The following is a 17,843-nucleotide window of genomic DNA, read 5'->3' on the forward strand; positions in this document are numbered from 1 at the left end:
TTGATAACTGTCTGACAGCCAATTGCCTAGTCAAGTTCAGTTATCTAATCTCATCTGTTAGTTATCAGCTTGTCACATGGCAATCTCTCAAGTGCATTTCTAAATATTCCATGTATATGCATCTCTTGCTTGTTCTGTGCATTTGTTTTACATTGTTGGAATACATAAGTAGATTGCTAAACCACTACCTTCCTTTAACAGACCATTGGTGACCATCACAAAAAATACTATTGTTATCAATCCAATTCTGACACCTCATCCACAGCTCCAGACTCTCACTGAGCCTATAATTCATCACTCAGTGTTATTATCTCCATATGTACAGTGGAGCAGGCTAGGAAGGGCCTCATCCTGTTGCATGATTAATGTTAAATAGGACAAGTATATCAGGTTGTTGTTAACTCATTGGAATATTCCATTAAGACAAGCAGTGATATGCTATTGGGTCCCCTTGCCTTATTAACATCAAACTTAACTCCTCATAGACTGCCTGCTCATTCACCATCAGACCCTCCTTTGCACTTAACCACCACCTGATGTTAGACTTACCTTGAATACCTTGACTATATTCTTCACAGTGTTGCCAGCTTACCATTTTCATCCATTAACATTATTCTTTCTTCTCCTTGACACATATCAAATGAAGTATGCAGGATTTTTTTTGTCATGATTTGCCATTTGTTGCTCATACTTCACTTTTGCTATCCTTACCAACTGAGTAATCACGTACTTTATACATCCTCTGTAATGCATTCTTTCATGTTGTGTGCTTATTTATCTGTTCATCCATTTTGTACATAATTTAACTGACCTTCAGAATATGTGTAGACATTGCTGCTGTTAAATAGCTCTTGATTATTGTTCAAGCAACAATCATCATATTTTCATCTAGCTCTTCATTCCATGTTATAACTCCCAGCTCACTCACCATGTGCTTTCATAATTACCAGCCTTGTAGTTCCACAAATCTTCATATGGTTATTCTTGCCAATTGGAGGAAGATTTTACATCCCATTCACATCTTCTAATGGTATTGTGAGATTTATGGCTCTTGATCTTCAGCATGTCCTCTGTTACATTGTCAAAGACCATTGTCCCTTAAGAACTGAAGCAATTAATTTTACTTATTCTCACATGCCATCTCTTCATTCCATTTTATATTACCATAATGAAAATCACCCTCCTCTTGGACGCGAAGCCCATTTACCTAAACATTTTTTAGTTGTATCACTCCACATTACCCTGCCTATAATAGCATCTAACAGCAATATATTATCCTTTCTACCTCCAATCCACATCATTCTACCTCAGAATCATTGTTCTCCATTGCATTCTACCTTGTGTTGTCATCAATAGTACTTCTTTTCTTGTTTTTCCTGTTCTCAAAAAAAAAAAAAAAACATTCTATTCACATGAAGATAACATCCTCACCCCACCATGTTTCACTTATTCCAATAATTTTACAAGGGGGAGGAGGCTGAAAAGTTCTGATAAACACCTAGAACAAAAATGATATTAAAGCAACTGATATAACTTGCAAGAAAGAACATATCTTAAAACCCTTCAACCTCCATGTTTAATCAAATTGTAATAAGTTCACACTCTCCCTCGATGAGTCTTTGGACTCCCTGGAGGTATCAAATAATAATAATAATAATAATAATAATTTGTTCTTTTTCTTTTAGGGATATATAAGGAGACATGTCATGTACCTCAGTTCCTTCATGGTGATTATCACAACTTTTCAGCCCCCCCCCCCTCACCCCATATCACTCTTATTTCTGATACTTTTGGTATTCATAAACAAACATAGCAATTCATTTTTAGATCTGTGAACATTCTTACTCATGTCTCTCTCTCAGTAGCAACTCCTCTATACCTGTGCCATTCTGCTCATGTTTATCCTCTTACATCATATTTTTCCTGAGGCTCAGCTATTCCTCTTGCATTCCAGAACATTCCATTTATATTCTGACCACCTACATAGTTGCATTTGCTACTGTTTTTTGACTTCCACTCTGTTTAACTGTTTCTCCTAGTCCACCTCGACTTCCCCCTATTCTTCTATTGATCTTGCACTCCTAATCACACTATGCTCTTTTCCATTCACAAAACTTCAAGCATATCCTTAGTTGACTCATTCCAGATCCATTGAAATGTAATCTATCACTTATATAACATTTCATTTGTCCTTCAAATTCATCCTATCCATCAACAAACTGCACTTTTTTCTTCTCTCTCTCTCTCTCTCTCACACACACACACACACATGCACACACCTTCACCAACATATCATTCTTGATTTTTACTTGCCAAAAAAGAAATTCACTCACTGATTATGAAATTAAAAAAAACTCTAAAAGTCCAAAATAAATTCAGTCTTAGAACATGTAAAAGATAACAACAGGAGAATGGAGAAAAAGACTTAAGATTGAAGAACTGTATAGATCCCTACTTCTGCCCTCTTACACCTCTGAATTCCTAGCCCTCAAAAGCAAAGCAGAAGAAACAGGTCTGGAATGCTACAACAGACCATTCAGTGAAGAACTGGATTTCATCTGTTTCTGTAAGTATTGATATCTTATAGAAACAGATGAAATCCATTATGAAATAGTCAAACATCTGTCACCATTGTCCACAGATCAACTGCTTCACTTATTCCACCGAATTTTCTGTGAGAATGAATTTTCAGATCTTGGCCAAAGACAATTATTGCCTTTCCAAAGCCAGATAAGATCTCCATTAAAATTTGTTGATTCACTTCAGTTGTGGTCTGGATAACAGACCACTTTGAATGGAAAAATGATTCAGGATCATAATGTCTATAGTGCATTTTTGTAAAAATTTATCAGTTCCATACAATTGGTTTCAGAACGTTTATAGCTAAGTAATGCTGTATGGCAAGGGTTAAGAGAAAGGTAATGTGTTAATGTTTTTTTTTTTTGATAACTAGGGATTATAGTCCATGGAGGGGAAGAATATTTTAATGAAAGTTGTTTTAATGAGTAGAGGTAAATGAAATGAAAGAGGAGTAAGAAAAGCAGGTTTATTTGGTTAGCAGTGGAACTGTCAATGGATGTTGGATGGCTGCTGCTTGTGTTTGTTTAGAATTACAGCTGAAACTACTAAAACCATGATTGCATCATATTTGTTCTGTTAATTGTATGAGTTTTTTCTGGCCACTTGCATGTCTATCTAGATGAAAAAGTGAGTTTCTGGGAGGAAAGTAATTTTAGTAGAAAGGGAAGAATGATAAATATTAGTTCGGTGACACAGTGCCTATGAAAGTTACTGCACAGAAGGTATAAACAGAATGGCTAGTAGAGAATACTTGGAGTGAGTTTGAGAGAGAGAGAGAGAGAGAAGAATCATTAGTCATAAGCCAGCAGAAACTAAAAACAGTTAGGTTCATTTGTGGTAATGATAATTAATGTTAAACAGTTGTGAACCATTATTCTCTGAAGTAACATTGAGAGAGAGAGAAACTATAACCAAAAATTGCTATTTAGAGAATAAACTGCATTATTTAGCTTTTTTTTTTCTTTTCTTTTTTTTTTTTTTTTTTTGTATACTTTAGTGGTTTCCCTTTGTATCACATGTGCGAGAAGCTGATGGACGTCCTCTTGGTATAGGCAAAAAATTTTATGCAGTGTATGACATTCCACTATGGGGTAAGTATTTTACACTTCTTTCTTATTACTATATTATGAATGAATTATTAATTTTATGCAAAGTTTTTAGAAGATTATTTTATTTCATTGTATTAGTATTATTTACTAACTGAAGTGTTTATATTCTAATGGGAGTACTTTGTAGCACCCACATATTCTGTTTAGAAAGTTTTTTTTTATATTTATCCCACACATGAAAGGTATAAGAACCTATATCACATCAGTGCCATGTGTGAGGTGCAGATAATCTATTCATCAAGAAACGAATTCATAATTTCTTTACTGACTTAGCAAACCAGAGAGTGAATCCTCTGGGTCCATGATTCTAGCCATAAGCATGGGGTCTCTGTTGTCTGGTGCAATCCACTCTGAGCTCTACATCAGGAGGGAGTTTGACTAAGGCAGTACATTTCTCAAAAGAAAGTGCATACAGTTTACTTGAGCTTATTTAGAAATTTGGGTGCAGTTTAATATTTTCTGATCAGAATTTTTTTTTTTTAAGTTACAGATAATGGCCAAAGCTAAGCTATGAGGCCATCATGTTAAGTCTGTTAATTGCTTGAACCCTTCTGTTTGATTTGCCTGATTAGTATAATGAAACATTCAAGTATTCAGAAGGAAGAACTCTTCCCCTTCATATGAGACCTCTAACTCACCTCCAAGCAGAATTCTGTCTGTGGTGATGAAATTTGATTGTTAATTTTAATAATGAAGAAACCCTTTCCAATTGGATTTAAATTGGGCAGTTTAAACCATGGTTTGAACAGAAAACTCAATTGAAATTCAAAGTAAAATACAGTAAAAGTAAAATATTTAAAAAAAAATGGTTTAATGAAGAATGCAAACTGGCAGTGAAGAAAAGCAAAAAAGATTGAAGAATTTGGCTTAATTGCTCATGAAAAAAAATAAAAAACAGACCCACATATGAAAATGACTATAATCAACAATAGCAAATATTTAAAGCTTCATTTAGCTGAAGTAGAGGAAAGTATAAAGCAGCTCAAAAACAAGTACCAGGCACTGATGAAATAGTATCTGAACTCATTAAATATGGGAGAAAGTGAATTAGCCACTCATATACATAAGCTAGTAAATTTAACATTTGAAATAGAAAAGATACCTGCAGAATGGAAAGAATTGCTAATCATTGCAGTATACAAATGCTGAAAAAGGGGAAACAAAAATGAATGTGAAAATTTCAGGGAGATATCACTATTGTCAGCAGGCTATAGAATTTTATCTAATATTTTACTAAAAAGAATTTTTCTGTATGTTGACGATACGGAAGCAGGATTCTGAAAAATTAGATTGATAGCTGACCAAATTTTTACACTTAGAGAGATACTAGGAAAAAAAATGGGAATATAATCTGCAGGTCCATATTATTAACATCATCAGTTGCATCAGTCTTGGGACTGGAGCTCAGCAGCAATTTCCTCCATTCCACTCTGTCATTGGCTTTCTTCTTAACCTCCTGGTAACTCCTCAAACCCGTGCTGTCTTTGACTTGGTCAAGAAAGCTTTTCCTTGGTCTACCTCTTCTTCTTTTTCCCTCTATTTTGCCTTCAGTTATTCTTTTCACAAGTCCATCATGACGAAGTATATGTCCAAACCACCTATCCCTTCTAATTTTGATCGATTGTATTAGAGTTCTTGTTTCGTTTATCTCTCTCAGAACTTGTTGGTTTGATTTTTTTCTGTCCATTTTATTTTGTTCATGCGACGCCAGCACCACATTTCAAAAGCCTCCAATCTTCTTACATCTTCTCTGTGTAGAATCCAGGTTTCACATCCATACAGTGCAATGCTCCATATCAGTGTCTTTACTAATTTTTTTTTCATTTGTAGGTTGAGGTTTCCTATTAAAATGCTTTTCATCTTAGAGAATTGGGCTTTTGTGTTGTTTATTCTTGATCTTATGTCTTCTCTTGTTCTGCCATCTTCTGCTATTAGGCTACCTAAATATTTAAAGCTTTTCACTTGTTTTATTTGTTCTCTGCTGATGTCTATATGCTCTGTATTGATAGGGATTTTGCCTGTAACAATGATTTTAGTCTAATCTGTGTTGATTTTCATTTTATATTTTTCAAGGTTATTATTTAGTAATTCTAGTATTGTTTTTAATGTTCTTCTGTTTTCTGCTACAAGGGCTATGTCATCAGCAAATCTTATACACATGACTTGCTCACCATTTATCTTTATGCCACTATTTATTTTATCTTTAGTTTCCTGAATGGCCTTTTCAATATATAAATTAAATAAAAGTGGTGAAAGTATACATCCTTGTCTTACTCCACTCCTGATATTTATTATTTTCTCCTTATCATTGATTTTAATCTGTCCATTTTGATTTTTGTAAATTTGTAAATTATTTTCCTATCCCTCAAATCTATGCCGATATTAGTTAGACAATTTAGGAGTATTTGCTGGTTTACTTTATCAAACGCTTTCTCTAAATCAAGGAAGCAAATGTGAGTATTTTGACTAAGGTCTAATCTTCTCTCTATTATTGTTCTTAAACAAAGTATTGCCTCTCTTGTTCCTTTATTCTTTCTGAATCCAAATTGGTCTTCATCCAACAGACAATCTATTTTTGAATAAATTCTATTTTGAATAATTTTTAGCAGAATTTTGCTAACATGTGGGATTAAAGCTATTGTTCTAAATTGGCTGCATTTGTTTGCATTATTCTTTTTTGGTATTGGTATTATGGTTGATTTCATAAACTCCTTGGGTATTTCTCCTCTATCATAGATTTGGGTTACTAATTGATAGAGTAAGGTTTTTGTCTCATCATCTAGATTTTGTAGCAGTTCTATAGGAATATTGTCTACACTTGGACTTTTTTCCTTACTCATTTTGGACAGTGCTTTATCAAATTCTTCTTGCATTATTGGGGGTCCTAGATTATCTTCATTTTGATTTTCTATGCTGATATCAACATCAAGTTCGTCGCCATTATAGAGATTTTCAAGATAATTCTTCCATTCCATTAATATATCCTCAGATTCTATTAGTAATTTTCCATTTTCATCTTTGATGGCATTGTTTTTGCTGTTCTTGTTAAATTTGAAAATCAGTTTGTTAATTTCTTTATAGGCTTTCTCTATGTTTTCTTTTTTAAATAATTCATCTATGTTATTACACCTGTTCTTCCGGGTATTCTTTTTTGGCTTGTCTACATTTTCTTGTAATTTGATTTTTAAGATATTGGTATTTGGCCACATCTTCTTTAACAGCATTTTTATATTTTCTTCTTTCATCCATAAGGCCAAGTATTTCATCTGTTATCCAATGTTTTCTTTTTCTGCATTTTTCAATAATTGATTTGATGAATTTGTAATTAACTCTTTAATCATATTCCATTGGTTTTCAATATTATTCTGACTATTTATGTTTTCTGGAATGTTATGATCTTGGTATCCTTTCTTTACTCTTTAATTTTTCAAGGTTCTATCTTATTGGTTTGTATCTTTGGATTTGTTTCCTATGTTTCAGTTCTATTTTCATTAAGACAAGGTTATGGTCACTACTAATGTCTGCACTTGGATAGCTTTTGCAATTATCTTTTCTTGACCAATATATAATCTATTTGATATCTATTTGAATCCCCAGGCGCTTTCCAGGTGTATCTTCTTTTTGGAACTTGAAATAGTGTATTTGCTATAATTAACTGCTTTTGTGTACAAAATTCTATTAATTGCTTCCCTCTTTCATTCCTACGTCCAAGACCAAATCTTCCTGAAACATTATCATTGCTCTCTTCTCCCACTATAGCATTCCAATCTCCCATTATTATTGTATGGTCTCTATCTTTAAAGCTGCTCCAGATTTCTTCTATTTGTTCATAAATTTCTTCTATTTCTTCATCGCTATGTTGTGATGTTGGCATGTAGACCATTATAATATTGAGGTTTACTGGTTCATTTTGAATGCTTATCGCCATGATTCTGTCACTATGGTTAATTATTGTAGTGATTAACTTTCCAACTTTTTTATGAATCATTATTGCAACACCTAACTCGCCCTTCTTTTGTCCTGAATATATTATCCAAAATTCTCCACTCCAGAAATCACCCTGTCCTTCCCATCTCTTCTCACTAATGCCCAGAATGTCTATTTCAAGTCTTTCCATTTCTTTTTTCACATTTTCTATTTTACCTGGTTCTAGCAGTGTTCTTGCATTCCACATTCCAATATTCAGCTTATTTCTTGTCTTCATTTTTGGATAAGTACCAGGATTTCGTTGGCTGTCGACCTGAGAAGCCCGGTTACTTCTCCTGCTGGGCATGACTCCTTCAGTGAAAGCTCCATCGCCAATCTTGACTTCATTTTTAACTTCCATTGCTACTCTTACTTGGGAATGTAATGTGGTGGTTTCCCCCTTGCCTTCCACATCGCAGTATTGTAACATGTATGCTACAGGAGGTTGATACAAGTAGAGCTGCTGCCCACTACTATAACTATTAGTGGTTAGTTGAAAGAGGAGGAAACACCCCTAGCCCTCGAGTACTCTAATAGCGTCAGGGAGAATGGAGGACCTCCTCCTGAGGTTAGTAAGCAAGAAAAGAGACAGACAGAAAGTTTTAAGTAAAGAATCCTCATTAGAAAGAATGTTAGTATGAAGGTAGAAGCAGGAAGTGGAAGAGTTAGAGAAAAGTATGACCAAAAGCTTTGAAATAGATCATACTTAGCTCTAGGACCCCAGGTTAGCCATGCCCATGCCTGCAAGTCGCAAGCCCCATGGGGATATATTTATATTATTTATAGACTTTAGAAAAACATATGATAGCATTTATAGAGAAGGCCTTTAGGAAGTATTAGATGAACTAGGAATACCTCATAAGAAAATATGTTTAATCAAAATTTGCACTACATCATTTACTATCTTCCAAAATTGTATGAAGCAGTGTTAAAACAGAATTATACAAGACAATCATTAGACCTATTGTTTATATGGAGCAGAAACCTGTAGCATAAGACTGAGATGCGAAAGTGTTGTAAAAAATAAAATCCTTAGAAAAGTCTATGGACCTGTAAGGGACAACACAACAGGTGAATGGAGAAGATGATGATATAATCAAGAACTATATGAACTCTATAGATCTCCACTTCTAGTTGATGAAATTAGAGCATGCAGATTGAGATGGCTTGGACATGTGGAAAGAATGGGTGAGGAGAGAATGACTAAACAAACATTCAAGATGAAGTCTGATGGAAAGTGACCTAGAGGTAGATTGTAGATGCATTGGGAGGATAATATCAATAAAGACTTAGCTGAAATGGAAATCTAGGGCTAGAATGAAAAAGCTCGAGACAGAAAGGAAAAGAAGTTGGTACATGCAGCAAAGAACCTTAAAGGTTCAGTAAGCTGAAGAAGTAGTATAAACTGTGGCTAGACGATTCTTGACTCATTTAATTTCTTTCTTTTTATATTGCTTTGCTATTTATTTTTTGTTTCACTCTTTTTTTTTTTTTTTTAAAGAACTCAGTAGGATGTGAAGTGCAGGGTTCATCATATCTGAATTATATGAAATTTATTTGCAGCCACAATGACTGCATAATAGTGATTGTAGTTACATTTATTATAAACCATGAACAGTGATCCATAATCATTAGAATGAGTTCATGCAACTAATCCACCTCTCTGTTTTAGACTTGTCTTCTTTATAAATTTGTTATTACTCTGAATGAGAGAATATTGTCAAATATTAGTAAATAATAATGAACGTTAATTTAAAAAATTATACTCAATTATAATTTTTCTATACTTTTTTTTAATAGTTTCTCTAAGACTGCTGATTTGCTTACCAGGAATTTTTTGGATGATTTCTCTTTTTCAGACTATTTCTTTAGTTGTTTTTTTTTTTGTCTTTTTTTCTTTATTAAATTGATAATTGACTGCCAGTTTATCTCTATAGTTTGATAATTTTTTTTTTTTTTAATCTTAAGCATTTTCTCCAATAAGATTTGTATATCTGAGTCTATATTTTCGTTGGTTGATTTTTTTCTTATGCAACTTTTGAACACATTTTTCTTTTCAGAGTGATAACTCATTATTATCATGCTCAAAACTACATAGTAATAATTTCTTCTTTCTAGTTCTCTGTATATCTTGTATTTTGAAGATGTTAACAATGGTAATAATTGGTAAGGCTTCTTCTTTTGTAGCATGTTCTCTTCACATGAATGAATGCAGTTTTTTTGTGTTGAAAAATGGTTCATTAGTAATGACTAGTCTGTGTCCTGAGCATTTAGTAGGATTTTTTTTTTACTGACTTACTACTAGCCTTACTGTTTTCTCCAAACATGTCTAATAGATAGGGGATTTATTTTCTACTCTTCTGATGAAGTCTCTAACAGGAACATGTTTTTCCTTTTTTTATATATATATCAGCTTTCCTTTGTAATGACGACAAAAAATCCTCTCTCTTTGTTAACTTTGTATACTTTCAGTAGGACAATAGACAAATATATATTGTCTGCATGTTGAAATTTGTTTCACATCATCCTACTTGAAATTTATTTCCATTTAATAAATTTTTTTCTTGTTTAGTGCTGAATGCCATAGTTAATCCTTTCTTTCTTTAATTCCTGTTGCTCAAATTAATTATTTTATTATTTAAAATTATCTTGCCTATTTCAATCATCTATATTTTAGTAACATTAATTCTGTCAATATGGTATTTCTGTAATTCCTCTGTAAACGGCTGATTGTATAAATGCATTCACCTTCTTAAGCAATACAAACAATAAATTATCACTCCATGCAAAAAAATTTTCTCCTTTAAAAGATGACTTCATGGATGGTTATCTTTATTAGCCTTAATATCCTTCCTAAATATTGCTTACTCCTTTAAAATTCAGGTGACCAGATTTGCATAATACTCTAGATGTACCAAACTATTCACACCATAGTGCATTAGGTCGAGGTCCATCTTCTCCAGTTAACCCTGTGCTGCTCTTCAGCTCTCCCAACCAACCAACCATCCTTCTTTCTTTTTTCTGTCATTCTCTGCCAAGTTAGTTTAGGCTTTTTCCTTCTGAGATTCCAAGCTACTCTTGGAATCTCCCCTTTGTCCATTCTCAGTACATGTCTAATCCATTTCCATCTGCATATTTTTATTTCACTGGTGATACTTTTTTGCTCTATATGCAATGGCGTATTTAGGTATAGGCTGTATAGGCCCTGGCCTAGAGCGGCAAATTTTGAGGGGCGACAGAAGTTTCCAGGCTCTCATTTTCTGAGGGGCAAATTTTGAGGGGCGGCAGAAGTTTCCAGGCTCTCATTTTTGTAATTATAACATGTTCCTTATATGCCGCATCTACTCACAAGTAGAGAAATATTTTTCTTTTCCTCATTGTAAGTTTAATCTGCAAGCATATTGGCATGTAATCAGATTCTGCATAACTATACAGACCGAAACACGTGCACGGAAAGCTACTGTATCGTCGTCAGTAACTTGACACAAAAGCAATAGAGATTAGTGAATTTGATCCCTTTCTTGCTGAGGGCATTGCCAAAAGCGGGAAAAAAGGAAAAGGTTTTGTTTCCTATCTTTCCTTTGCCACGTATGAGGAATTTATTAAAATAATGGGCGAGAAAAGTAATCAAATTTATTGTAGAAGAACTTAAAATAGCTAAGTACTATTCCATAAGTCTCAATACCAGACTTGTCTCATGTTGATCAGCTGTCCTTCATTGTACGATATACGAAAGAACATGGAACTCCTGTGGAGCGTTTCATTCCTAACATAAGTCACAAATCTGAAGAGTTACAAGAGGCAGTTTTGACTTCACTAAACGAGCTTGGAATTGATGTAGCAAATTGCAGAGGGCAGGCATATGATAATGCTAGTAACATGTCAGGCAAGTACACAGGACTGCAAGCAAGAATTCTGAAATAAACCCATTGGCAGAATTCACACCATGTGCTGGACATGCTCTGTCTCTAATTGGTACTTGTGCTGCCGAATCCTGTCCGTACTCATCTGCATTTTTTGATGTCCTTCAGAAACTGTACATATTTTTCACATCTTCAACACATTGGTGGAGTGTCTAAGAAAGCACCTGGAAACTTCTGCAAAAAGTAATCAAACGTCCTTCACCTTACTCGTTGGTCAACTCGTGATGATGCCGCACAAAGTGGAAATTTATTCGGACAAAGTGGAAATTATTTCCATAATTGAAAATGACACCACCCAGAAGAAAGTTACATGATGTGAAGCAAGTGGGATTCTACGGCAACTTCAGTTACTGGAGGTTGGGATCATGACCTGCCTATGGGCAGGTCAGGAGGGACGGCACTTTCTGCAGGCCTAGGGGCAGAAAATACTTAAATACGCCATTATGCAACCCTCTCATCTACATCTTGTGAGATAAGGACGCATCAGTCCTTATCTCGTAGCTTTTACTTTCTTTATACATTTCTTTTATTGTTCTCACATACTTATCAGTAATAATAATAATAATTATTATTATTACTAGACTCATCGAGGGAGGGCACGTGCTCTACAGCTCTGTCTCCACCACTCAATCCACCAACTGACTGCAATTACACCAGTGCCATCTACTGCCGACCACCACTAATTTTTCCACAGACAATCACAAACATCCATGCCCATGCGGGATTCGAACCCGCAGACTTTGGCTGGAGAGCAGATACACTACCCACTTGACCAGCCAGACCGGCATAGTAAGCAAACAAAGTTTGCGCCTGAAGTACTTTCAGGACTGGGGCAACTCGTGGTAAAGGTGGTATGAGTTCTCATCACTTGCCTTAGTATCCCATAATGCAAAGCACATCTCCTTGCGGACATGTATAATACCATGCATTAAGGTCAGGGTCACTACCCAGACCTGTTTCCCTGTATTAAGTGCAGGGTTACCTCCAAAAACTCGTGAGATCCACTGGATCACCCAACAATGAGCGACCTAAAGGATCAAAAACTCAGCATTGTTCCCCTCAGTAACAGGCTCACCCTGTCACTGAGAAGAACACTCAGCGTTTGGCTCTACCCAGTGGCAGGCTTACCCCACCACCGTGCAGAACTGCTCATATTTCATCTGAGGAGTAACAGCAACAGCCATGCCTCAGTTAACTTCATGGGCTACAACATTGCCATCCATTACTCCTCTACCTGGGTAACAGCAACAGCCAAGCCTCAGAACTTCATTGGCTACAGCATTGCATCCATCACCCAAACTTCCAGCTGGTTTCGACCCTTTGCAGTCTCATCAATGGGATCCAGACCCAGAGGTGGTGATCCATAATGTCTGTCAATATTGTTAAAAGCTTTGGCAAAATCTATAAAATTTATAGGTAATGTGATGTACAGTACTTCCACATGTTCTAAAGGCAGACTGCTTCAATATCTTTTTTTATTTCACTTTTACTCTTATTCATAAAAACTTCACAAAAAAAGTTTTGCAGTTACTTGACAGTAGACAAATTCTCCTCCAGTTTTTACATTTAGTGAGATTACTTTTCTTTAGAATTAGTTATCATTGCTTCTCTTTGTTGTCTTGGTACCTTTTCAGTTTTTATGTAAGATCACTTGCAATTTATCAGCCTCAGTTTCTTTAGTAGTCTTACGCATTGCTATTGCTGTATTATCAATGCCACATGTTTCTCCATTTTTTATCTCTCTTATATTCATTATTTTGTTTTTAAATATTTGTTCTAATGTAATACTTAAATTTATACTTAAAGGAGATTATTCCATTATTCATCTTCTTATATGTCAGTTATATTGTTTTCTACATTTAAAATCTCATCAAAGTGCTTTCTCCATCTTTCAACAATCTTATCCATTTCAGTTAGCAATACACCAATAGTGCAGATTTCTTTGCCTCCTCTTTTGCATGCCATGCATCTAATTCCTCTTTTCTCTTGCTAGTTTCTTAACAAACTTGTCCTTTTCTCTGTAATTTTTCAAATGAATTTCTTTAATTCTCTGAGCCTTAGCATTTTAATTTTATATCCTCTTTCTTGAGTTTCCACATCTTGTTTAATGACTAGTTTTGTTTTGTTTTTTCTTATCATGCCTTTTGGGATTTCTTCTTTTTTCTTTCTTTTTTCACTAGTTCCTCATTCTTCAAAATTTGAAGTAATTTCTTTATTCATAATGAAAATTTTTCCTCTATTTCATTTATTTTTTTAAACTTGGAAATATCTCATCCTTACATTATGATTTTTAATTTTATTATACCTACATAGCTTTAAGTTTAGTTGCTGCTAAGTAATGATCATATTTTACATCAGCTATTCACCTTGCTTTAACATCTAAGAATGAGCTTTTAATTGATTGTAGTATGATTAATTTAGCTTTTTTTTTTTTTCTTCTTTTTTCTTTTTTTTACCAGCTGGTGATATTCAGGGCATTTTATGTATGTTTTTATGCTTAGCCACTGAAACTTCCACTTGGATGAAATATATTTATCATCTTAATCTTCATGTTCATGTTTAATGAAATATCAGTGGTATTGCAATTTCAGTGGGCACTTCACATCCATGGCAACTTTGAAATATATACATGTCAAGGCCAGTTGGGTGGTTAAATAAGCTTGCTCCTATCACAAAATTATTCATTTCATAAAATACTACCAGTAAATCATCATTCTCATTTCCTTGACTACATCATTTATTACCTACTTCTCTTTTCTTTCTCATCTTCATTATTTCTTTTGCCACCTTTGGCATTTATATTATCCATGAGACTAGATGTAGTCTGATTAGATTAAGACTCTGCATAATGTAATCACCACATCCTTATCTCTGCTGTTCACTATCTTTCTTTACATTGAAAAAATTTCAAAGATAGTGAAACACTTTTTTTGGTGTGTGTGCAGTTTGATCCATGCATTCCTGTATATCATCCTTTATTGATTTTTTTTTCCCCTCAAATTTTAAGTACCACTAAAGAAATGCAAGCTGGCTATAGTTGGATGCTTCTGTTTTGCCAGCATCTTTATTAATTATTATTATTATTATTATTTAGGCCTCCAAGGAGTCAAAAGACTCATCGTAGGAGATCGCTCCTATGAAACACAAAGTTTATCATACCACTCCTTAAACTCACTGACTGTTCTCGCTCTCACCACTCTATCAGGCAATGCATTCCATGGTTCAACTCCATGCAAAGAAAAACCATTCCTCACCCTCTTGCTCACAGTTTCCTTTCGTAACCTCCAGGGATAGCCCCTTGTCATCATTCCTTCCCACTGTTCAACCAAGCGAAAGAACTCCCGTGTCAATCCTGTAACCATTAACCTGTGCCACCTCTCAACAGTTTAAAAGTCTCAATAATATCACCTCTCTTTCACCAAAACTATCCACCAAACTCTGCAGTCCACATTCCCTCAGCTGATCTTCATAACTAACATTGTACTGTCCTGAAACTGTCTTTGTTATCTGCCTCTGTACCCTTTCCATGATTAATTTATCCCCTTCAAATCCTGGGGACCAAATTTGAGAACAATAGTCTAAGTGTGGTCTGATCAGGATCTTATACAACGGATTGATAACTCTTTTATCTCTGCAGGTCAGCTTCCTTCTCATTATTGCAGTAATCCTCTGTATTACCTTCACACCTTTGCAATATGTTCCTTGAATTTCAGGTTTCTATCAATCATCAACCCACAGATCCCTTTTCTCCCCTACTTCCTCCAGTATATCTCCTCCAATAGAGTATGCAGCGTCCCATTGATGTGTCCCAAACCTCAAGACCTTACATTTTGCTGCATTAAACCGATACCCCCATTCAATTGCCCATCTGCCTAGCTTATTCAAATCCTCTTGCAGGGCTACCACATCTGCACTATTACTAATAACCCTTCCCAGCTTCACATGATCCATAAACAACTGTATATCCTCTGCAATCCACTGACAGTGTCATTGATATAAAGGTTAAACAATATAGATCCCAGTACTAAGTCCCGTGGAATCCCGCTTGTAACCCTCTGTCTCCTTGAAACTGCCCCACCATACACAACTCTCTGATACCTATCAGACAGCCATTACTGACCTGATTATTAAATAATCAGGTCAGTAACTCTGTCATTCCTTTAGCACAGTTCCTTAAAACATATGATTAAATCTCATCCATTCCTACTTCATTGTTGACATCCAGGATTACAAATTAACTTAATAACATTTCATGTGTGTTAGACATCATCAGGATACATCACTACCTCATACTTGATGTTGTGCATGTAGGCAACACACACACAGGAATGCAGCCATAATGAGATAATGTGTAGTATCTTAGGTGGTGCATTCTATGTGGATGCTGTGTGATAGTATTGGCTATTGGATAGAAGTCTTTAGTAAGACAGTTTTTCAGAACTGTCAAATGGTTTTCATGCAACTATATGGTCACATTTGTTGAGAGCTTTGGTAGTTGTTTAGCATAGGTCATAAAATTTAGGAAAATTCTTTAGGATTTATACATACTTTTATACAATATTGTGATTTTTCTTCCACTTGGCTCTGAGTTGTGTTCAGGTTTGATTTATCTGTTACAGACAAAGAAGAAAATTTTGCAACATCTCACTTAAAAAAAAAAATATTTTTTAACCACCACTATGGTCACTCCAACCTGGCTGTCAGTAACATAGATGCCTGAAACTGAGAGAGGGTTAGTTGACCATAGTGTACAAATTAATCAAAGCTTTAGACAGGGATGTAGCTTATTAAAATATGGAAAACAACAATAAAACAAGTTATCTGATTAACCAGAAGAACTGTTATCAATATAATGCAGATGATCAGATTATATTTCAAGACAATGAAGATGATCTTCAAAAATCAGTTTATTAATTAAAAAAAAAAATAAGCCAAATATTATTTTAAAATTTCACAAAAGAAAACAAAACTCGTGGCATTTAAAGGTTGAGATCATTTTAGATCAAAACTGGTCATAGCAAATAGAATGATGGAACAGTTGATTGACACAGATTAATTATTTAAACTGCATAATAACATATCTAAAAGATAAAGATATAGATGAAAAAATTTTTACTTTACTTAATCCTCCTCTTCTACCTTCGAAGTAAGTATTCTCACAACCATAACCTGAGTATAATGTGGTTATCCCTATGCCTCCTGGTGTGTCCTATGTCCTACCTCCGTATGAGACTGGCTAACTCACCTTTCGTTGAAAGAGACCAGATAAAGTTTCCTCATGTCACTGACAGGAATCAAACCTAGGTCTTTCTGACCAAAGGTCTTCGTCTATACTGACTGAGCTATGGAAGCTCTGAAAAAATAAAGAAATTCAGAAAATCTGAGGAACAATTAGGAGGAGCAATTAGCCAGGAGTATGTGGAATAAAGGAAATGAATTGGTGGCACTGATAGCATTAGCCAGTCCAAAGATTATTGAGATCTTTGAGATGTGGTTGACAGAAGATGATATACTAACAGGAATAGAAGTAGCAGGGTATAGCATTTTTTGACAGGATAGGTAGGAAAGGAAAACGCAGTGGTGGAGTACTGCTTATGATACACGATGACATGTCCTCTCGATGTGGAGGATCTCACAGGATATTTAGTGGGGTGTTGCTACAAGCCAGGGAGCATAAAGGGTGAGGAGCAGGAGATGTTTAGGCAGTTGAGCTTGGCAAGCGCAAGAAGAATGATTGTTATGGGAGATTTTAACTACAGCAGTATAAATTGAGAAGAGGAAACTGCATAGTAATAAGGAAATGGAATTTCTAGAATTCTTTAGGGATAAATGTCTTAGGCAACATGCAGTAGAAGGAACATGAGATTCAAGAGTTGGATTTGGTCATAGCATCAGAAGAACTGATAATAACTGAGATGGCATCTCTGCCCCCAGTTGGAGGGAGTGACCATGTGATTTTGACTTGAAAGATGAAAAAGACATGCAGGAATATCAAAGAGAGAGGAATGTGTGTGGAATTATAAGGCATGTGATTATAATAATCTTAGATATCAACTTTGGGAAGTTCCATGAAGGGAGGCATAGGAAGGATGAGATATCATTAGAGCTTGGGAAATTGTGAAGGAATATTTATTAAAAGCAATAGTAATCTGTATACCACAAGTGAAGAAGAGGATGCAATTTGGTGTAAAGTGGATGACAAACAATATCAAATAGGAACTGCAGGTTAAAAATAGGTTATGGAAGAGATATAAGGAGGAGGGTG

At 34.9% G+C, this 17,843-nt stretch overlaps 1 protein-coding gene across 1 annotated transcript in view; it reads left to right on the forward strand.

The window, feature by feature from the left end:
- LOC150098971 (uncharacterized) overlaps window positions 1-17,843 on the forward strand; it is a 115,792-nt gene that overhangs the window by 53,242 nt on the left and 44,707 nt on the right. The window contains exon 3 of the mRNA XM_090405710.1: window positions 3,578-3,671. Within this exon, the coding sequence (XP_090261836.1) occupies window positions 3,578-3,671 (94 nt within the window). The remainder of the gene's footprint in view (window positions 1-3,577; window positions 3,672-17,843) is intronic.

This window comes from Typopeltis vanoorti, chromosome 15 (assembly GCF_054136105.1).
Source record: "Typopeltis vanoorti isolate ZY-2024b chromosome 15, IOZ_Tvanoo_1.0, whole genome shotgun sequence".
NCBI lineage: Eukaryota > Metazoa > Arthropoda > Arachnida > Uropygi > Thelyphonidae > Typopeltis > Typopeltis vanoorti.